General features: G+C 41.5%; 1 protein-coding gene and 1 non-coding gene across 2 annotated transcripts; both read left to right on the top strand.

The window, feature by feature from the left end:
* The first annotated feature begins 1,312 nt into the window (after positions 1-1,312).
* On the top strand, positions 1,313-22,760 carry LOC139409534 (phosphodiesterase 6D, cGMP-specific, rod, delta). Its single transcript, XM_071154812.1, has 5 exons — positions 1,313-1,688; positions 18,229-18,317; positions 20,134-20,259; positions 21,717-21,822; positions 22,141-22,760. Exons 1-5 carry the CDS (start codon positions 1,621-1,623, stop codon positions 22,220-22,222), a joined length of 471 nt encoding a protein of 156 aa, XP_071010913.1. The 5' UTR covers positions 1,313-1,620; the 3' UTR covers positions 22,223-22,760.
* trnaa-ugc (transfer RNA alanine (anticodon UGC)) lies at positions 12,497-12,570 on the top strand. Its single transcript has one exon. It is a non-coding gene; the product is annotated as a tRNA-Ala (tRNA).
* Positions 22,761-22,812: the final 52 nt, after the last annotated feature.

Raw genomic sequence — 22,812 nt, forward strand, 5'->3', positions numbered from 1 at the left:
ACATATTTGTAGCATAAAAACAAAACGCAGATTTTCCCAAATCTGTGGAGACTGGAGGGATCTCTAGTGTTATCCACTCCTGTGAACGGGTTTGATAACTTATGATTCTTAACTTTATTAATGATGTTACATATAGAGGGAGTTTCTGTCAGATTGCTTTGCAAATAAATAAAAGAGAATGCAGCTTTCTTCTTACAGACAGAGAGGTCCATCCCACATTTTATACAGACTTCAAGGATGAGTCCTAAAATTGTCCCCTGTGATAAAACCTAATGCTGAATGGTAGACTGCAGCCAGGGGTTTTAAAACAGAGGTTGTGCCGCGTGCATGTAAACAATATCACCAACATCCAATACAAGGAGAGGCGTTGTTTGAACAATCTTTCTCTTATTTTTAATACTAAGGCATGATTTATTTTGATATATAAAAAAATAACAAATCTTGGCTGCAGTCTACCATTCAGCAATATGTTTTATCACAGGGGACAATTTTAGGACTCATCATTGTAGTCTGTACAAACATGTGGGATGAACCTCTCTGTCTGTAAGAAGAAAGGTGCATTCTGTTTTATTTATTGGATCAAAGTCATGCTGAAGTTCACGAATGGCCTGCTGCACTGAGATGGCACAGGAATACAAAACGTAGTAGTACAAGTATCAATAGTGTTTCCTATGTCATTAATATACAAAGTGAACAATAATGAACCCAGCATCAAACCCTGAGGAACACCTTTTTGAATCTCAAGAAATTCAGATTTAACCCTATCTATCAGATGGCCTGAGTTCTGTCGCTAAGATAATTCTGAAACAATTAACAGGCTGTATGTCCCAGGCCTACTCTTGATAATTTCTTCAACAAAACAAAATGATCAACAGTGTTGAACGCCTTTGACAGGTCAATGAACAAGGCAGCACAGCTCTTTTTAGCATCCAAGGCATTGACAAGATCATTAACAACTAGCGTGGTTGCTGTGATAGTATTATGCCCAGGCCTAAAACCTGATTGGTTTATATTAAGAATACAATTATCAGATTAAAAAAAGGACACTCAGGATTGTGTAATCATACTATTTGTTCATGGTTCTATCTAGACAATTTGATTTAAAGCACAGGTGCAACAGCCCCTACACTAGATTCATAGCTTTTGTGTCTGCAAATTGAGCGGTACTCCTCAAATATCTCTGTATGATTTATCTTGTATAGATTCTGCCTGTGGCACTCGTGCAAGAAAAAAAGGGGGCGGAAATGGGGCGTTGCCTCCGCCTTTTGGCGTTGCCCCTGGTGACGCGTCTCCCCCAGCCTGATCCCTCCCTAGACGCCCGGTTTCATTTGTTGTTTTGTGTGTTGCTTTGCTACCGCGCAAGGTGTTCGGACGAATTAGCTGTCAATCTCCGACCAAAAATATATTTAGGGTAGGTTGATTAAGGGATCAGTACTGTAGCAGTTCCCAGTGAGATTAATTCTGGGTCTGTTAGAGGTTAATGTGATAGAGTCCTTGGACTTTATGCCAGTTTCAGGTGCATTTACATTAGCTTGGTAAAGCTAACTAACTGTACAGTAACATCACAAGCAACCTCCGTTTTTTTTAGCAGTTTTTTTTTCTACGCTCACGAAATTGAAGATGTCCGACTCCGACATAATGTCTTCAGCCGAAGACAGAGCCAAGGAGATTCTGAAGGGGTTTAAGCTGTATCCTTTTCAATTAATTGAGTTTTGCTTGGTTGTTTAGCTAGCTATTTGGCTACAGTCTTCAGTTAGCTAGCTAAGCCGTTACCTGTCCTTGTTGTACCACGCTGGCTACGTTTAAGTCGTTAGCTAGTTCGTGGATGGCTAGTCTAGGCAACGTTAGCGAAGTTAGATAATATTTTCAGTCTGTTGATGGTTTATTAACTAACTAGTTGGTAACGTTAGTGTTGCTAGTGTCTTTCTTGGCCATATGCTCTGAATCTAACGTTAGTTTGCTGTCAAGTTAGCTTAACGTTAGCTAACAGTAACAGGCCTCGCTATGTTATTTAGTTATATACTCAACTCATAGATGTGGTGGTTAACTTTAGCCAATTATTTCGGATAAGTTGATAAGGAGCAGTTACATTGGACAATGAGATCTTTTTAGATATGCATTTAAGGTTAGCTGAATTGTTGCCGTCGCTAGTTTGCTGACTGGTTCTGACTGGCACTAAACTTGGAGTCGTTTGCTGATGCTCAGTCTCTGTGTCGTTACCTGTTCGAACATACAGAACAGTATTGGCCAATTGTCATGCATTGCCTGTTACTTGTGCAAGAGCATCCTTTCTTACAGCATTAGTTTCGCGTTTTCGTGGTCTTTCATACCAGGTTGGTTTGGTGCGGTTTTTCCCGAACTCTTGTTAAATCCACCTCAGTGTAGATGAAGGGGAGGAAGGATTTTTGAGACATGAGTTGTGTTTATGTGCCATTCAGAGGGTGAATGAGCGAGACCAAAATATTTACGTGACTTTGAATAGGGCATGGTACGGCAGTAGGTGCCAGGTGCACGGGTTTGTGTCAAGAACTGCAACGCTGCTGGGTTTTTTCTTCAAACGTGTCTTCTTCTAAATGGCATTATTTATTGTATTATTTAAACGCTCCACTGTTTCCCATGTGTATCAAGAATGGTCCACCACCCAAAGGACAACCAGACAACTTGATACAACTGGGGGAAGCATTGGAGTCAACGTGGTCCAGCATCCCTGTGGAATGCTTTCAACACCTTGTAGAGTCCATGCCCCGATGAATTGATGCTGTTCTGAAGGCCAAAGGAGGTGTGCAACTCAATATTAGGTTTGTACACTCAGTGTTTTGTACACTGAGTGTGTAATTTAGTGAGTGTGCCTCAGTGCAAAATAGATTTTGGTGCAGATAGTTTGTATCATTAATTCACTATTTAGCAGTCTTATCGGTGTCTCAGGGCCTTTTGGTCCAAGAGCCGATGTTCCAGTACTCTTTGCCTGGCGGTAGCAGCGTGAACAGTCTATGGCTTGGGTGGCTGGAGTCTTTGGCAATTTTTCAGGCCTTCCTCTGACATCGCATAATATAGAGGTACTGGATGGCAGGGAACTCGGCTCCAGTGATGTGCTGGGCTGTCTGCACCACCCTCTGTAGCGCTTTGCAGTCAAGGGTGGTGCATTTGCCGTACCAAGCGGCGATGCAGCCATTCAAGATGCCCCCGATGGTGCAGCTGTAGAACTTTTGAGGATCCCGAGGGCCCGTGCCAAATCTTATCAGCCTCCTGAGGGAGAAGAGGTGCTGCCGTGCCCTCGTCGTGGGTATGTCTGGACCGTGTTAACTTGAAGTTCTCAACCCACTCCACAACAGCCTGCTCCTGCTGAATACTGTGCTTGTGACAAGAGTTTTCACAAAGATTTCAGCTATAGTTCGAATCGGAATTCCACTATGATTGATTATCATAATATTGTGTATTAGCAGAAAGCAGGATCCCCACCATTATAGTGAATGGAGAAGAAGAAAAAATTGGTGTTCATGTAATAAAGTTTAGAAGACAATCATAATTGCTTTCTAATACACTACTAGATGTATGTCCTTGAACCAATTTACTTTTAAATCTTACACAGAAAAAGTTAGAAGGATAATTTAGTCGCTAATGGCAGGTTGCATTAACCTGGTCAGCCTTCAACTTGAGTTACTCAGAGGGGGCAGTACTGAGCCTGCAACATCAGCCTATTGAGTCTTCACATGGGAGTGAATGGTGTCATGTGATCGATGGCGTTGTCCTTTCATATATACAGTACCAGTCAAAAGTTTGGACACCAACTCATTCAAAGGTTTTCCTTTGTTTTTATTTTCTACATTGTAGAATAACAGTGAAGACATCAACTATGAAATAACACACATGGAATCATGTAGTAACTGAATAAGTGTTAATCAAATCAAAATATATTTGATTCTTCAAAGTAGCCACCCTTTGCCTTGACAGCTTTGCACACTCATTAGCACTCCCATCACTCTCCTTCTTAGTCAAACAGCCCTTACACAGCCTGGCGCCTTTAGTAGTTTTTTTTTTTTTTTTGCAGCAATTTGACCATGAAGCCTGATTCACGTAGTCACCTCTGAACAGTTGATGTCTGTTACTTGAACTCTGTGAAGCATTTAGTTGGTATGCAATTTAAGGCTGGTAACTCTAATGAATGTATCCTCTGCGGTAGAGGTAACTCTGTCTTCCTTTCCTCTGGCGGTTCTCATGAGAGCCAGTTTGCCATGAAGAAACATTCAAAGTTCTTGACATTTTCCCGGAGCGGACCTCTGTTGTAGAGGATGAGTTCATTAGTTACCAGCCTCAGAAATTGCAGTCCAAATAAATGCTTCACAGAGTTCAAGTAACAGACATCTCAACATCAACTGTTCAGAGGAGACTGCGTGAATCAGGCCTTCATGGTTGAATTGCTGCAAAGAAACCACTACTAAAGGACACCAATAAGAAGAGTCTTGCTTGGGCCAAGAAACACGAGCAATAGACATTAGACCGGTGGAAATCTGTTTGTTCTGATGAGTCCAAATTTGCGATTTTTGGCTCCAACTGCCGTGTCTTTGTGAGACGAAGAGTAGGTGAACGGATAATCTCAGCATGTGTGGTTCCCACTGTGAAGCATGGAGGAGGAGGTGTGGTGGTGTAGGGGTGCTTTGCTGTTGACACTGTAAGCGATGTATTTAGAATGAAAGACACATTTAACCAGCATGGCTACCACAGCATTCTGCAGCGATACGCCATCCCATCTGGTTTGGGCTTAGTGGGACTATCCTTTTGTATTTCAACAGGACAATGACCCAAAACATACCTCCAGGCTGTGTAAGGGCTATTTGACCAAGAAGGAGAGTGATGGAGTGCTGCATCAGATGTCCTGGCCTCCACAATCACCCAACCTCAACCCAATTGAGATGGTTTGGAATGAGTTGGACCGCAGAGTGAAGGAAAAGCAGCCAACAAGTGCTCAGCATATGTGGGAACACCTTCAAGACTGTTGGAAAAGCATTCTAGGTGAATCTGGTTGAGAGAATTCCAAGAGTGTGCAAAGCTGTCATCAAGGAAGAGGGTGGCAACTTTGAAGAATCTAAACCACAAAATATATTGTTTTAACACTTTAAAATTTATTTTTTGGTTACTTCAGGATTCCATATGTGTTATGGTGTGTGTGTGGTAGAGACCTGAAGATAGTGGAGGAGGTCATTTGAGGAGCTTTCTATGTACCTTCCATGGGTAATGTTCAGTGCATCTCCCCTACTGTAGCTCAGATAGAAGCCCTTATTCTGGTTTACATAGGCTAACACAAGCCAACGGCCCAAAATAGGCACGGTAATGCGGACGAGATTAATCGCACCTGCTCTACTGCCATCGGCTTCAAGACTGAAGATCCATCGTTCTTTAATTACTCCCTGTACATTAAACATGACTTGGTAGCACTGAGGGTAGGCCTATTCAGTGTTGAATAGGTAAGGGATCGTGACTCGTGTGGCAGACTGCGTATTCATGACATTCAAGGCAAGATGGGCTTCATTTTCTAGGCTTCTCATTCTTAAATCCTTGATTTGCAAGGACAGGGATTTACTGCCTTATGGTCCTCCTAACAGGCCTGGTGACTGAGTTAACATGCTACCAAGCACTGCATGGAGCCACGGCCCACTGCATCCTCCTAGAGTACCACAGTCGAGGTCATAATACCCATAAAACCTAGCAGTCAAACAATGAAATGGTTCCAATGGTTTTTCCACTGTTCAATTTCCCCCGTAGGGGACTATAGAAACACTTAAATGAAGGTCTGTTTTGTGTCGTCTTACCCTGGTGTGATGTTTTGATTACCATGCAAATCTCTCTCGGACAAGGTCCCACTTTTTTTTTAAATTTATTTTGTTTGCCCCCTTTTTTCTCCACGATTTCGATCTTGTCTCATCGGAAGAGGCGAAGGTCGAGTCATGCGTCCTCCGAAACATGACCCGCCAAACCGCTCTTCTTAACACCAGCCTACTTAACCCGGAAGCCAGCCGCACCATTGTGTCGGACAAAACGCTGTTTACCTGACAACCGAGGTCAGCCTGCAGGCATCTGGCCCGCCGCTAGAGCATGATAAGCCAAGTAAAGCCCCCCGGCCTAACACGGACAACACTCGGCCTATTGTGCGCCACCCTATGGGATTCCCGCTCATGGCTGGTTGTGATACAGTACCGGAATCGAACCCGGCTCTGTAGTGACACCCTTAGCACTGCGATGCAGTGCCTTAGACCGCTGTGCCATTCAGGAGGCCCCGGACAAGGTGACTTTTATCAATATATTTGCCTGTATTTACACTAGTAGGCAAAGTTATGTAACCTTATTTAGTCAGACCTGCTATGGTGGGTTTTAATGTAATTGGTGTTCACACGTTTCTTTTTGAGGTACAATAAATGTCATGTTATTGATGCCTAATTGCAGACCTTATTTGCATTTTCTCTGTTCCAGAACCAATGGGAGTCTCATCACCTCTCAACTAGGGAAGCTGTTTCAACCTGGAACACTTTTCTCCTGCTTTGGTCTGTTTGTCGTTGCAGGAAGTCCTGAAGAGCTGGAGTGTATGAAGGGTTTTTGTCCCAGCCCAGCTCTAACACCTGGCTTAAATAATCAACATAATGAATCGCGGTTGTAAGCTAAGATTTGTATTCCGATATGAGCTGGGCAGGAACAAAAGCTTATACATACTCCTGCCATTCAGATCTGTAATTATTCTGAACTATGGGTACACATTTTTCGTGAGGAGGGGAATTAATTTAGATGGTATTGCTAGATACACTGCTCAAAAAAAATAAAGGGAACACTAAAATAACACATCCTAGATCTGAATGAATGAAATATTCTTATTAAATACTTTTTTCTTTACATAGTTGAATGTGCTGATAACAAAATCACACAAATGATCAATGGAAATAAAATGTATCAACCCATGGAGGTCTGGATTTGGAGTCACACTCAAAATTAAAGTGGAAAACCACACTACAGGCTGATCCAACTTTGATGTAATGTCCTTAAAACAAGTCAAAATGAGGCTCAGTAGTGTGTGTGGCCTCCACGTGCCTGTATGACCTCCCTACAATGCCTGGGCATGCTCCTGATGAGGTGGCGGATGGTCTCCTGAGGGATCTCCTCCCAGACCTGTACTAAAGCATCCGCCAACTCCTGGACAGTCTGTGGTGCAATGTGGCGTTGGTGGATGGAGCGAGACATGATGTCCCAGATGTGCTCAATTAGATTCAGGTCTGGGGAACGGGCGGGCCAGTCCATAGCATCAATGCCTTCCTCTTGCAGGAACTGTTGACACACTCCAGCCACATGAGGTCTATCATTGTCTTGCATTAGGAGGAACCCAGGGCCAATCGCACCAGCATATGGTCTCACAAGGGATCTGAGGATCTCATCTCGGTACCTAATGGCAGTCGGGCTACCTCTGGCGAGCACATGGAGGGCTGTGCGGTCCCCCAAAGAAATGCCACCCCACACCATGACTGACCCACCGCCAAATCGGTCATGCTGGAGGATGTTGCAGGCAGCAGAACGTTCTCCACGGCGTCTCCTGTCACATGTGCTCAGTGTGAACCTGCTTTCATCTGTGAAGAGCACAGGGCGCCAGTGGCGAATTTGCCAATCTTGGTGTTCTCTGGCAAATGAAAAACATCCTGCACTGTGTTGGGCTGTAAGCACAACCCCCACCTGTGGACGTCGGGCCCTCATACCACCCTCATGGAATCTGTTTCTGACCGTTTGAGCAGACACATGCACATTTGTGGCCTGCTGGAGGTCATTTTGCATGGCTCTGGCAGTGCTCCTCCTGCTCCTCCTTGCACAAAGGCGGAGGTAGTGGTCCTGCTGCTGGGTTGTTGCCCTCCTACGACCTCCTCCACGTCTCCTGATGTACTGGCCTGTCTCCTGGTAGCGCCTCCATGCTCTGGACACTACGCTGACAGACACAGCAAATCTTCTTGCCACAGCTCGCATTGATGTGCCATCCAGGATGAGCTGCACTACCTGAGCCACTTGTGTGGGTTGTAGACTCCATCTCATGCTACCACTAGAGTGAAAGCACCGCCAGCATTCAAAAGTGACCAAAACATCAGCCAGGAAGCATAGGAACTGAGAAGTGGTCTGTGGTCCCCACCTGCAGAACCACTCCTTTATTGGGGGTGTCTTGCTAATTGCCTATAATTTCCACCTGTTGTCTATTCCATTTGTACAACAACATGTGAAATGTTGCAACTAGAAGGCATCACTGGTCCACACCTGCCCTGTCTGTCGGATGAGTAGTATTGGTTGGTACTGGCATGTGCCTTTCGGTTCCTCTCCATGTGTAGGCTATTGTACAGTCTTTCATACAGTGCCTTCTGAAACTTTTTCCAGCCTTATTCTAAAATTGATTAGTTGTTTTCCCCCTCATCAACACAGTACTCCATAATGACAAAGCAAAAATAGAAATTTGTGCAATTTCATTAACTGAAATATCACATTTACATAAGTATTCAAACCCTTTACTCAGTACTTTGTTGAAGCAACTTTGGCAGCAATTACAGTCTCGGGTCTTCTTGGGTATGACGCTACAAGCTTGGCACACCTGTATTTGGGGAGTTTCTCCCATTCCTCTCTGCAGATCCTCTTAAGCTCTGTCAGGTTGTATGGGAGCGTCGCTGCACAGCTATTTTCAGGTCTCTTGAGAGGTTAGGTCGGGTTCAAGCCCGGGCTCTGGCTGGGCCACTTGAGGACGCTCCGAGACATGGCCCAATGCCACTCCTACATTGTCTTGGCTGTGTGCTTAGGGTTGTTATGCTGTTGGAAGGTTAACCTTCACCCCAGTTTGAGGTCCTGAGCTCTCTGGGGCAGGTTTTTAATCAAGGATATCTGTACTTTGCTCCGTTCATCTTTCCCTCGATCCTGACTAGTGTCCCTGTCGCTGAAAAACATCAACACAGAATGAAGCTGCCACCACCATGCTTCACCGTAGGGATGGTGCCATGTTTCCTCCAGATGTCATGCTTTGCATTCAGGCCAAATAGTTCAATCTTGGTTTCAACGGACCAGAGTATTTTGTTTCTCATGTTCTGAGTCCTTTAGGTGTCTTTTGGCAAATTCCAAGCGGGCTGTCATGTTCATTTTAGTGGCTTCCGTCTGGCCACTACCATAAAGACCTGATTGGTGGAGTGCCGCAGAAATGGTTGTCCTTCTGGAAGGTTCTCCCATCTCCACGGGATCTTTGTCTTGGCTGTGTGCTTAGGGTTGTTATGAACTCGATGGTCACTTCTTGGTCACCTCCCTGACCAAGGCCATTCTCCCCCGATTGCTCTAGGAAGAGTCTTGTTGGTTCCAAACTTCTTCCATTTAAGAATGATTGAGGCCACTATGTTCTTGGGGACCTTCAATGCTGCAGAAATGTTTTGGTACCCTTCCCCATATCTGTGCCCCGACACAATCCTGTCTCTGCTCGAGCTCTACAGACAATTCCTTCGACCTCATGGCTTGGTTTTTGCTCTGATATGCACTGTCAACTGTGGGACCTTATATAGACAGGTATGTGCCTTTCCAAATCATGTCAAATCAATTTCATTTACCACAGGTGAACCCCAATCAAGTTGTAGAAATCTCAAGGATGATAAATGGAAACAGGATGCAACTGAGCTCAATGTCGAGTCTCATAGCAAAGGGTCTGAATACTTATGTAAATAAGGTATTTCTTTGCAAATTTGCAAAAATTTCTAAAAACCTGTTATTGTTTTGTCCATTATGGGATATTGTGTGTACAGTCGTGGCCAAAAGTTTTGGGAATGACACAAATATGAATTTCCACAAAGTTTGCTGCTTCAGTATCTTTAGATATTTTTGTCAGATGTTACGATGGAATACTGAAGTATAATTACAAGCATTTCATAAGTGTCAAAGGCTTTTATTTACAATGACATGAAGTTGATGCAAAGAGTCAATATTTGCAGTGTGACCCTCTTTTTCAAGACCACTGCAATCCACCCTGGCATGCTGTCAATTAACTTCTGGGCCACATCCTGACTGATGGCAGTCCATTCTTGCATAATCAATGCTTGGAGTTTGTCAGAATTTGTGGGTGTTTGTTTGTCCACCAGCCTCTTGAGGATTGCCTACAAATTCTCAATTGGATTAAAGGCGGGGGAGTTTCCTAGCCATGGACCCAAAATATGGATGATTTGTTCCCCGAGCCACTTAGTTATCACTTTTGCCTTATGGCAAGGTGCTCCATTATGCTGGAAAAGGCATTGTTCATCACCAAACTGTTCCTGGATGGTTGGGAGAAGTTGCTCTCGGAGGATGTGTTGGTACCATTCTTTATTCATGGCTGTGTTCTTAGGCAAAATTGTGAGTGAGCCCACTCCCTTGGTTGAGAAGCAACCCCACACATGAATGGTCTCAGGATGCTTTACTGTTGGCATGACACAAGACTGATGGTAGCGCTCACCTTGTCTTCTCCGGACAAGCTTTTCTCCGGATGCCCCAAACAATCGGAAAAGGGATTCATCAGAGGAAGCAACTTTACCCCACTCCTCAGCAGACCAATCCCTGTACCTTTTGCAGAATATCAGTCTGTCCTTGATGTTTTTCCTGGGGAGAAGTGGCTTCTTTGCCGCCCTTCTTGACACCAGGCCATCCTCCAAAACTTGTGGTGCTCCGATCCCGCAGCTGAATCAACTTTAGGAGACGGTCCTGGCGCATGCTGGACTTTCTTGGGCGACCTGAAGCCTTCTTCACAACAATTGAACCGCTCTCTTTGAAGTTCTTGATGATCTGATAAATGGTTGATTTAGGTGCAATCTTACTGGCAGCAATATCCTTCCCTGTAAAGCCCTTTTTGTGCAAAGCAATGATGACAGCACATGTTTCCTTGCAGGTAACCATGGTTGACAGAGGAAGAACAATGATTCCAAGCACCACCCTCCTTTTGAAGTTTCCAGTCTGTTATTCGAACTCAATCAGCATGACAGAGTGATCTCCAGGCTTGTCCTCGTCACCACTCACACCTGTGTTAACGAGAGAATCACTGACATGTCAGCTGGTCCTTTTGTGGCAGGGCTGAAATGCAGTGGAAATGTTTTTTTTGGTGGGGGGGGGATTCAGTTAATTTGCATAGTGAAGAATTGCAATTCATCTGATCACTCTTCATAACATTCTGGAGTATATGCAAATTACCATCATACAAACTGAGACAGCAGACTTTATGAAAATTTATATTTGTCATTCTCAACTTTTGGCCACGACTGACAAAATATTTAATACATTTTAGAACAAGGCTGTAACGTAACAAGGCAAGGAGTCTGAATACTTTCTGAATGCACTGTATGTGTAGTAGTTTATCATTTGTGTCAACTTTGGGAACTTCTCTAATCAAAAATGTGTTATTTTCCATTTAATTATTCTTCCACACTTTGTAGATTTTTGCCCAAAAAATGACATCCATTTTAATCCCACTTTGTAACAACAACATGTGGAAGAAGTCAAAGGGTATGAATAGTTCCTGAAGAAGCTGTATTTAGGCATGACTTCATTTTTTTGTTGTCTTAAGTATTTCTCATTCTGCCTGAGTTTACCTAGTATTTTTATACTGAACAAAAATATGAACACAACATGCAATCACTTCAAATATTTTCTGAGTTACAGTTCATGTGTTGCTGCTACCATGTTGTCTTTTTTGGGGGGGGGGGGGCTACCATGCTGTGTTGTGTGTTGCTGCCATGTTGTTGTCTTAGGTATCTTTGGTGTTTCTCTTGCCTTTGTGTTATATATAAAATGAATTGCAGCCCTTGTCCCCGCTGGAGGCCTTTTGGTAGGCCGTCGTTATAAATAAGAATTTGTTCGTAACTGACTAGCCTAATTAAATAACATTTGAGGAGATCAATTTAATTAGGCCCTACTCTATGGATTTTACGTGACTGTAAATACAGATTTGCAACTGTTGTTCACAGATACCTTGGGCCTCAGGATCTTGTCATAGTATTTCTGTGCATTCAAATTTCCATCTGTGAAATGCAATTGTGTGCATTGTCCGTCTCTTATGCCTGCCCATACTGTAACCCCACTGGCACCATGGGGCACTCTGTTCACAACGTTGACATCAGCAATCCGCTCACCCACACAGCGCCATACATTGGAGGCGACTCACGGGAGAGAAATTAACATAAAATGATCTGGCTCTGTTGGGCATGCCTGCAGTCAACATGCCAATTGCATGCTCCCTCAACTTGAGACATCTGTGGCGTTGTGTTATTGTCCCCAGCACAAAGTGCACCTGTGTAATGATCATGCTGTTTTAATCAGCTTTTTGATTTGCCACACCTGTCAGGTGGATGGATTATCTTGGCGAAGGAGAAACACTCACTAATAGGGATGTCAACCAATTTGTGCACAAAATTTGAGAGAAATAAGCTTTTTGTGCATATGGAACATTTTTGGGGGTCTATTATTTCAGCTCATATAACATGGGATCGACGCAGTCCTGTTTGGCTCAGTTGGTAGAGCATGGTGCTTGCAATGCCAAGGTTGTGGGTTCTATTCCCACAAGGGACCAGTGCAAAAAGAATGGAAATGTATTCACTCATACTCTTATCCAGAGCAATTTACAGTATCTGCTAAAATGGCTAAATATTGAGAATAAAAAAATAAGAAATTGTTCAGTGTGTTTTAAGCTTACCTTCAACATCCAGTTATTTCTCCATTTGTAACTCACCCACCAAAAATCACAATATGGCGTTTAACATTTTGCTTTATTTATGCTGGTCTAATTCCTATCATGGAAAAGCAGAAGAATCTGTGCGCTCTCAGACTAATAAATAGTTTAAGCTTTACTTCAAGTCAGCTGTTTATTTTATGTATGCATTGTTTACTATTTAGATTTCTGTAAAACAATGTAATTGTTGCAGTTAAGGTGTTTGACTTGATTGATGGGTGACTAGGTGCGTTCTTGTCAAATAAATATGCTTATTCATTCATGACCTGTTTAAATTCTACTATGAATTAGTCTGGCTTTGAATCTGCAACCGAATGTGTCAAGTTAGTTCTGAATCGCTTTAATACAGTAGTGCATTCTGACACCATTTAATTGAAATGGGTATCACCTCGTTCATATAGTTGGCAGAACTGATAAGGGATTAAATGTATACCACCAGCTAAAGGAGAAGAGGATCTGGTAAAATAAGGGGATATTGCTATTTTTACCTAGGTAGGTTAGCTAGCTAGCGTCTTTGCAAAAAAAAAAATATATATATATATATATATATATATATATAGCCTATTATTCATGGCATAATGTAAATGTCTGACTGATAGTATTGTGTACAAGACCAAATGCATAAATAAGCCAACAAATATTATTTAAATAAAATATAGATCAGTAAATCACAATATTTTGTTTTGTTACAAGGTAGCTAGCTAGCTGACAGCAAAGGTGCCCGCTAGAGATGGCTTGCAGGAATTTATATGATGTGTATTTTGATGGTAATTAGCATTTTCAAATTTCAAAGTAAATGGAGCTGACTATATTGATAAAAGTAAGCTTGTCCTAGCGCGATTTACATGATTATCAAAACGTAATGCCAGGGAAAGCCTACATGAAACGCAGACCTTGTTTGAAAGGGTTCTAAAATGGGTGGTTTATAAATGTAGGAACCATTTCCGTTTTTGACCGCTAGGTTTTATGGGGCTCTATTGTGTAACTGATTTTACAACCTTTGCAAAATAGGTTAGCCTTTGCATTTTGTTTTGTTGTGGATTGCGAGAGAGGATAGTCGAGCTGTTTCAAGTGTCAGCGGATTCTTCTGAGACCAAGCAATCAATCTGTACTCTGAGGAATTGTCCATCTTTGAACTAAAACCAAAAACTCATCAGATTAATCGTGATTACGTCATCATCAAGAAACAGGCTACATTCACACAGATTTCTCAAGGTTTTTCCATCAAATTAATCTAGAAGTGGTGTATTTATTTGATGTGTGCTGATCAGAGTTTTCTGTGTGTGGTGACTATCGGGTTAAGGAGGTTAGGAAGTCTTCCCCAGCATGACCGGGTTTTGACCTGTAGGTCATTGTCTTATGCAATGAGGATATTTATAGAAAGCACTAGAAGTTGTATCACAGCAGGGAGAATTCAAAGAAGGCACAAGATGTGCTACAACTCAGCTTCATCACCAATTTGCTTGTTTTTGCAGACTTTGACGACGAGAATATCGTAATTGCTTTCAGTTATTACAGTTTCTAAGTCTAGCGTAATATTCACATTCTGTAATGAATGTAGGTATAACCTGAAATTATGAAAGTGTGATTTGTGTGCTTTTCCCTTGTGCTGCCTAATCAGATTATTTGATACTTTGATTCCTGGGAACTGCCTTGCATCTATGAATAACCCAGTACCGTGTGCCTTAGGCCTAGGCTATAGCCGATTACCCAAGTCGTGCTGAGAATCCTGCTTTTCCATAGAACACCACAGTATTTTATTAAGCCGCCCTACAGTAGTTCATTGTATTGAAAAACCTCTCTGCAGTTTGGTTAATTAGACAAATGTACATCTCAGACTAAAAATATACAGGCTACATGACTGATTTATGTATGATGCTGTTGCTGCATTGGGCTTCCTGGCTTGTACAACATTGCCTCTGTTATGCCTCTGTGTTATGTCCCTAAGGAAAGGCAAAGGCTGACCTCGGAGGAGAATGCAGTGTGCACTGTAGCCAGCTTCGGCTTCCCCTGAGTAGACCTGACTTGCATTTTAATCTGTCCCTGTAACAAACTGATTCACAGAACTGTGTGAACACAATGACTGGCTAACCTCACAGGGAAAGTCTGAGTTGGTCTAGTAGTGGTAGGATATTTGAGCTTTAAGACTTCAGAAAAGTAAAACGGTCTCAATTGCATTTCTGAAGATGTTTGTTACAAAAAAAATGTTTTTTGAAATGTATTAATTTGCAATGCTTTCATTTGACAGTTTATGCAATATTCCATGCGTCATGACTTTTATGACTCTTGCATGTGCAGTCAAATGTGATTTTCCTGTGTTTTATATTCCCACTATGAGGTAGGAGTAATACTCTGTGATAGTCTAAGATCTGTTTTGGAGAGGGAAAATGTCAGCTTGTTTGCATGGGTGGGTTCTTTATGCCACATGGCTACATCGTCAGGTGATACAAGTTAACCCTATCAGTCCCGAGACGCCAGCGACAATCGTCTTTTCATCTATCTGCATGTCCAGCCTTTATATTTAGTCTCACAATGAAGTGTTTTACCATGTTCTTTTCAGGAGAAACACGGCTCCAAGTAGAACACAAAACAATTTGACATAAACAGTTGCATTCATGAGTTTTATTGACAAATCTCAACAACAACTAAAATGTCTGCCAAAGCTACAAAAAAAAAATATATATAAATGCATTTCTGAATGCTGTAAATACAGAAATGGTTTGCTCTGTGGGAAATCAATATCCAACTAGTGTAGAGTTTGACAGCAACTATGTGAGCTTGTTACAATATTATAGACGGTATGACCTTGGATTCATTTGGTTAATAGACCATAACAAAGAGAGTTTGCCCTCCATTAATAGCTAGTTTTCAGGTTACATATCCCTCACACTAGGCTCCTCCAATTATGCCCCTCACTCAGGCTACTCCCGGACAGTCTTAGCAAAATTGTTCTTTAAGAAATTGCTTTTTTGCTAAGAAGTTACTTTTGCTTCTTTTTGACCATTTTAATTGAAAACCAATCACAGTAAGGTACTTAATTGTTAGCCAGGACAGATTTGATATTGAGAAGAAGAGGGGGGGAAAAAGTCTACATGGACCATTTTTAAAGCTACTCTTTAAAAATGGATGGGGCTTAAGTGAGGCTAGCATGACCCTAGGGGCTAATTAAAAGCCTGTTTGAGTGTGTTCAGGAACAAGGGTCTATCCCCCTTGCGGATATTCTCTGCTTAGTGCCAGGGATCTCAGTAGGTATGATCCTGGAGACATCTGTCACCTGTTTCCCCACCGGGCCTAATAGAACTGCGTTGAGCTTGACATCTTTATCCGGGCCTATTATGAAGAACTTTGTGTTGTCTAGGCTTTGACCTTAGAATGTACTGGAAACATTTTCCTGGAATTGTTCTCTGCAGCCAGTTAATGAGCTTATATTATAAATATATATATATTTTAAAATTATCTAAATATAATTCCTATATATATATTTTAAAATTATCTAAATATAATTCATATATATATTTATAATATATATAAATATAATGTATATATATTTATAATTTATAATATAATAAATATATATATTTTTTTTAATTATCTAAATATAATTCATATATATATATATATATATATATATATATATATATTTTATAATTATAATTTATAATATAATTAATATATATATATATATATATATATATATATATATATATATATTCACATTGAAGCAGCAGGACAGATCGTACTGTAATCCATTCATAAAACGTCAGATGGGTCGACGCTGCTAAATTGCTTCGTCCCCCAGTCATGGTCCAGCAGGACTGACAACTGTTCAAATCAATTTAAATGATGTAGTAAGTAGGAGACAGACAGCACAAAGTCCACAGCCAATATATGACCTAACAAACCCGCTTCACACAAAGCATCCCAGTCATGTACAGAGTTTTTGAATGAAGGGGTAAAACTGTAGCCTCGTGTATACCAGACTGATTACCGCTGCGCAGCAAACCATTCATGTAAGCTTGCAAGATCAGGGTGGCTTGCGAGGCTAGTAAAACCTTTTGGTAGTAGGCCTGTGTTTTCTGAGGAAGTTTCTATTGAGGTGACAGAGCCACGCACTGTAGACTTGAGTTTCAGTCTAGGAGGTTGTGGGAAGCTGCTGGGAGGTTAGTGACTGAGCTGGTGACTGAGTTGGTGACTGAGCTGGTGACTGAGCTGACCCAATGTTGCTGGGCTGCAGGCTGTCAGATTTTGAAAGGATTAAATGATTCAAAGCACCACATGTTTCATCTCGCTAAGACAGTCCTCGCTCCACAGCAGCTAGCTAAGACAGTCCTCGCTCCACAGCAGCTAGCTAAGACAGTCCTCGCTCCACAGCAGCTAGCTAAGACAGTCCTCGCTCCACAGCAGCTAGCTAAGACAGTCCTCGCTCCACAGCAGCTAGCTAAGACAGCTCAGCGTTGGAGTTGGTTGCCCCATGTTTCTGTTTTCACTTGACCTCAACTGTTATTTTCCTACCTGCTGTTTTGAAATTTGGTCATTCTATATTTAGACTCTTATTGTTAGTTTGAAAGAATTGATCCCGTGTGCGGAATGGATCGACAGACACTTTGCTCCTCCGATTTAATTCCGTTTTGCTGTTTCAAGCACTTAGTCATGAAATAGTCATGTCAACTGAATGGCATTGTGTCCTGAGGAGGGCTGTGCAGGCTGGTGCTGACACCCTGTTGGGGGGGGGCACAGATGGTCTTGACACAGGAGTTCAGGTGCTTCTGACATGGAGTACCCTCTAGTTGACACACGAGCCACATCTTCAGGTCGGCTTCCAGAGCCGAGTCAGAAACTCTTTGTTCTGTTAGCACCAGCTGGAGAACTGTTACGTGACACACTTGCCTCAGCTTGCACCACTTGACCTATTAGAAGACGTTAGCTAGTAGTAGCTACATAATAATGGGCAGCTTTATTGGCCACTCCAATAAAATAACATTGTGTGAGAGCTGGTGTAAATAACTAGAGCCACAAACGTCAGCTCTCTTAAGAGTTTCGGAAGTATAAAAATAGACCTAGACAGTTTCTTTTTTGGCTTTAACTCGTGCCCACTAGTTGAATTATCAACAAAACCTGTGTCCGTTGGTTAGCTTTTTTGTTGTTGTCCGAGACTGAGTTGAACATCTGTTGCATACTTCTGGATTACCTGTTGGTTCCGAGAGATCAAAGGTTGTATATCGTTGTGTATTTACCTCCTTTTGATTGGGCTTGGCTACTCTTTGAATTGTCTGACAGTTGGCTTCCACTAAACTATCGTAACTTGATGGGTTTCCTGTTATCCTGCAACCTTGAGGAATATTGGCGTTACTTAATTGATCCCTGGCTCTGAGGGAAAATTCAAATTTTTGCCACGAGCTGCAGACACAAACAGTACAGACCAGAACCTAGACAAGGCTACTGTTGCCTGATGGAAGTACATGGCTGTGTCCGTAGTGTTCCTCGACTCCCTCTGCCAGAAACTGGATGAACTTGCGTGATGCTGAGACTGGGAAGGTGCTGTGGCAGGGAACGGAGGATCTGTCTCTTCCTGGGGTCGAACATGAAGGTACTGGCTGGTTTACTGTCATCTTGCTTCCCTCCTGGAGGAAATCTGGATTTTTAGGCCGAATATTCCAACCACTATGAAGATGACCACTCGGTTCTAACCATCCCAGCAGTCAGTTTTTCCTTAAGAGCTTGAACCCCTGAACCAATGTCAAAATATCCCAAAATGATAATTAGCAATTTCCCTTTTAAACATAGTTATATCATGTTGTGCCATGTTAAATATTGTGTATATTATAATCAATAGAAAGGGGAACATGTATTTTATGTGAGAAAGTAGCCTAGCTCTAGGTAAACATTAGGGGCCTAATTTTAAATCTATAATTTTTTAATTCCCCATTTCTGAAAAGTTCATGTACAAAAATAGAGATTTATAAACTTGGCGCACGCCATACATAAGCATGTTTCTCGTTATAAATCAAACCTGTCGTAAAACTGCGTGAACGTGCATTGGTGGGGCGGCAGTGGTTAGAGCGTTGGACTAGTAACCGAAAGGTTGCAAGATCGAACCCCACGAACTGACCAGGTAAAACTCTGTCATTCTGCCCCTGAACAAGGCAGTTAACCCACTGTTCCTAGGCCGTCATTGAAAATAAGTATTTGTTCTTAACTGGCTTGACTAGTTAAATAAAATAAAAAATGCTCCACCTGAAACGCTCTCCATGTGGTGACAATATCACCCTTTTTATTTGAGGTATAATTTGGAACTATTGGCATTAGGCCACAGCATGCAAAAGACATTCAATATTTAGTTCATACAGATATTATTGGGTTTATATGTTCTACCGTGGTATAGACTATGAGCTTAAATGGGCATTGATGTCGCCACCTATCACACAGCAATACTGTAGCCCAAGTTTACCCAAACTGTCAAATATTTTACATAAAGCTACCGGTTTATTTACTGTGTGTGCAGCATGTTTTAATCTTCTGCAGTAATTTATGCAGGACTGTCAGTTTCTGAAAGAAAAAAAAAAGGCAAATTGTTGTGGACATGTCTACAGAACATTTGAATTCAACAATGTTTTGCATTGATCCCCTGCCCCCCCCCCCCCCAACCTAAATATGGACTGCCTGCGAATTGTGAAACATTGTCTAAGGCAGGCTACAAATTCAAATGGAATTCCATTAACTTACTTCCAGTAGCTTACTAAGGCCTAAATCAATGTCAAAGATCAATGGTTCACCTGTTAAATTTGACCCATATAACGGTATTATAAACCGCACTACATATGATATTGCAAAACTTGAAATACATATAACCTATCTATTTACTAGGCTACTAGGTCCAATTAAATGAGAGATGTGCATGGTAATTTGTTGTATGGCTCCTTCAGGAATATAAACCCAATCAAGACCAGAAAAGGTCATTAATATATTCTGCAATGGTTATATAATATATATAGGAAAAAGATTCCTATTTCAAATTATTTTATATTCTAAAAGAAAAATGGATCCTCTCAGTAATGATAAATGGCTGAATTCTTTTTTACTGTTTTTTTAGTTTTTTTATGAATATGCATATCTGCGATTTTCACAAATGACTTACTTGCCAGCTTGCAATACAATATTTCAATCACAAGCAGATGTGCTTACGCATGGTCTAAAGTTGACAGGGATGTGAACACATTCTCACATCAAGTACATATTTTTATAAATTCCAACTTTAGCGTGAACTGGCACACGCACATTTTGGGGTATATTTTGTATGTACGCACAGTTTGTAAATGAGGCCCCAGGATGTTGTTTGTTTGTGACTGCATTTCTTCTCTCCTAATTGGTAGTTTGACCGTCCGTTTTTTTTTATTTCCTTGCAGCTCGAGTCCCCAAGAAAATTCTCAAGTGCAAAGCTGTGTCCAGAGAGCTAAATTTCTCTTCATCAGAAAAACTGGAAAAGTTCCGCCTTGAGCAGAAGGTTTTCTTCAAAGGCCAGTGTTTAGAAGGTACTAGTCTCTGATCTGTTTCAATAAGCGTTTTATATACAGGTAACTGCCAAAATAAAGGAAACACCAACATAGTGTCTTAATAGGGCGTTGGGACCACCACGAGCTGCCAGAACATATTCAAATGCGCCTTGGCATAGATTCTAGAAGTGTCTGGAAGTCTGTTGGAGGGATACAACACCATTCGTCCGCAATAAATAAAATAAAATGTGGTGTTTTGTTGATGGTGGTGGAAAACGTTGTCTCAGGCGCCGCTCTAGAATCTCCCATAAGTGTTTAATTGGGTTGAGATCTGGTGACAGAGACACACACACCCATTACAGACAGAAATGCTCCTCAGCATCCCCACCACCCCCAGACAATCCCGTAGGTAAAGAAGCCGTGGAGGTCCTGGGCTGGCGTGGTTACACCTGCGGTTCAGACCGGTTGGCCGTACTGCCAAATTCTCTAAAATGATGTTGGAGGCGGCTTATGGTGGAGAAATGAACATGAATTTATCTGACAACAGCTCTTTTGGACATTCCTGCAGTCAGCATGACAATTGCACGCTCCCTCAACTTGAGACATGGATTATCCTTGCAAAGGAGACATACTCAGTAACAAGGATGTAAAGCTTTTTGTGCTTATGGAACATTTCTGGGATCTTTTATTTCAGCTCTTCAAACACGAGAACAACAACTTACATGTTGCGTTTTACATTTTTGTTCAATATACTTTGAATGCCTCAATTACCTAAGTTTTTCCTTTATTTTTGCAGTTACCTATATCACAGATTAGCCATTTTATTGACATGATACTGTAGTGGCCGCTCTAACAAGGTAAAAGAAATGTCTTAAATGGAAGGCAGTCTGGAGGAGGCAAGAGCCGGTTGGACCATTCTAGCCAATGAGAGGGCAGATACGCATGTGAACAACAGGCACAACGGTTACCACAGATACAAAGTCAAAATTGGCTATATCGTGAAATATTATTTAAGATTACTGTAAGGTATAAGGTTAGCAGTGTGAGTAATGTTAGGTTTAAAATCACATCTTAGAAATAGGCAGGGTTTATGACTTTGTGGCTGTGGTAACTAGTGTCAACCAGGCATACCTCCAATGTTTTTTTTTAAGTTGCCCGGGATTTCATGTGTCCTACTTATATCAGTACACTCGTAACAACCTAATCGTTACAAAACTTATATTCGGTCTAATGAGCTACGCATAGCAAAAAAGCCATTACATTTTTTGTTAACCAAATTCAACACTAATTGACCTCCAATCAAAAACTCTGCTTGGTGAGCAAAAAACATTTTTAAAACGCCACCCACCTGCTGAAGAAGACAGATTTTGGGCTCCGTTATCCCTCTTGCTTCGCCTCTTCCTTTCTGCCTGTATGTACTAAAGAATACAATATCCGTGCATAGTGAATAAACACTCATTGAATGTATTTTGGATGGCTCTCTCCTCTACCTGCAGAATGGTTCTTTGAGTTTGGCTTTGTGATTCCCAACTCCACAAACACATGGCAGTCTTTGATAGAGGCGGCTCCAGAGTCGCAGATGATGCCTGCAAATGTTTTAACGTAAGAGTTCATATATATTTTTGAGAAACTATTTCAGCCTTTTCCATTTATCTGCATGGGTTGTTGGGTCTTTTGTTCATTGTCCTACATTTGGGTTGTGCAATTGTTTGTAGGTAATACAGAACTGTCACTCACTAGGCTGCATCTTGAATAAGTAATGAGGCTACAGCCAAATATTCCTTCACACTTTATCTATTCTACACCAAACTTCCTGTAAACTGCAATGTCCTCGTTGTGGAGGCGTCTTTGTCTCATATTTTGCAGCTAGAGATTAGTGTTTGCTGAATAGTAATGTTTCTTTGTTTCTCTCCCTTGCAGTGGAAATGTTGTTATAGAGACCAAGTTCTTTGATGACGATCTTCACGTCAGCACCTCCCGAGTACGACTTTTCTACGTCTGAAGAAGAACGAACAACTTTACTTTACTGTTTTCTTCTTCTATTAATCCTTGAAGTGAGGGTGGGGGAAGAAAGAAAAACAGGACCATGCATACACAACTGATGGTTATTATCCAATGGTCACTGGAAACCGAGTTCGACGGAGTGCGTTTCTCTGACGGCAGCACTAAAGGGAACAATACAGGAAGAAACTGGCATCCAACCAAGTCATCAAGATCACACTGGCTTCTTGGCAGACGAGACTTTTTGTATGTAAATATATATATATATATATGGGCAAAGATGATGCTCATGGCAAGAAACCATGTAAATTATTTTATTTGTACATTCATTATTTTCCCTTGTCATTCCAGAAATGTCACCCTCTGATGTACACTGCTCCATTGTCACCTTGTGTTTTTGATGTTTGCTTTCAGTTGATGTTGTGGTTGCTGATATTGGCATTGTTTGGATTATTTTTTTTTTTATAGCTGTTACTAATCTTGTAAAATAGGCTGTGTTTATTACTACACGAATTATGGATTAAAATATGTTCACTAAATTTTTTTTTTTTGTAGTTGATGAAGTTTAACTGCAACAGAATGAGTGGTTCA

Source organism: Oncorhynchus clarkii, chromosome 5, assembly GCF_045791955.1.
Source record: "Oncorhynchus clarkii lewisi isolate Uvic-CL-2024 chromosome 5, UVic_Ocla_1.0, whole genome shotgun sequence".
In the NCBI taxonomy this organism is placed as follows: domain Eukaryota; kingdom Metazoa; phylum Chordata; class Actinopteri; order Salmoniformes; family Salmonidae; genus Oncorhynchus; species Oncorhynchus clarkii.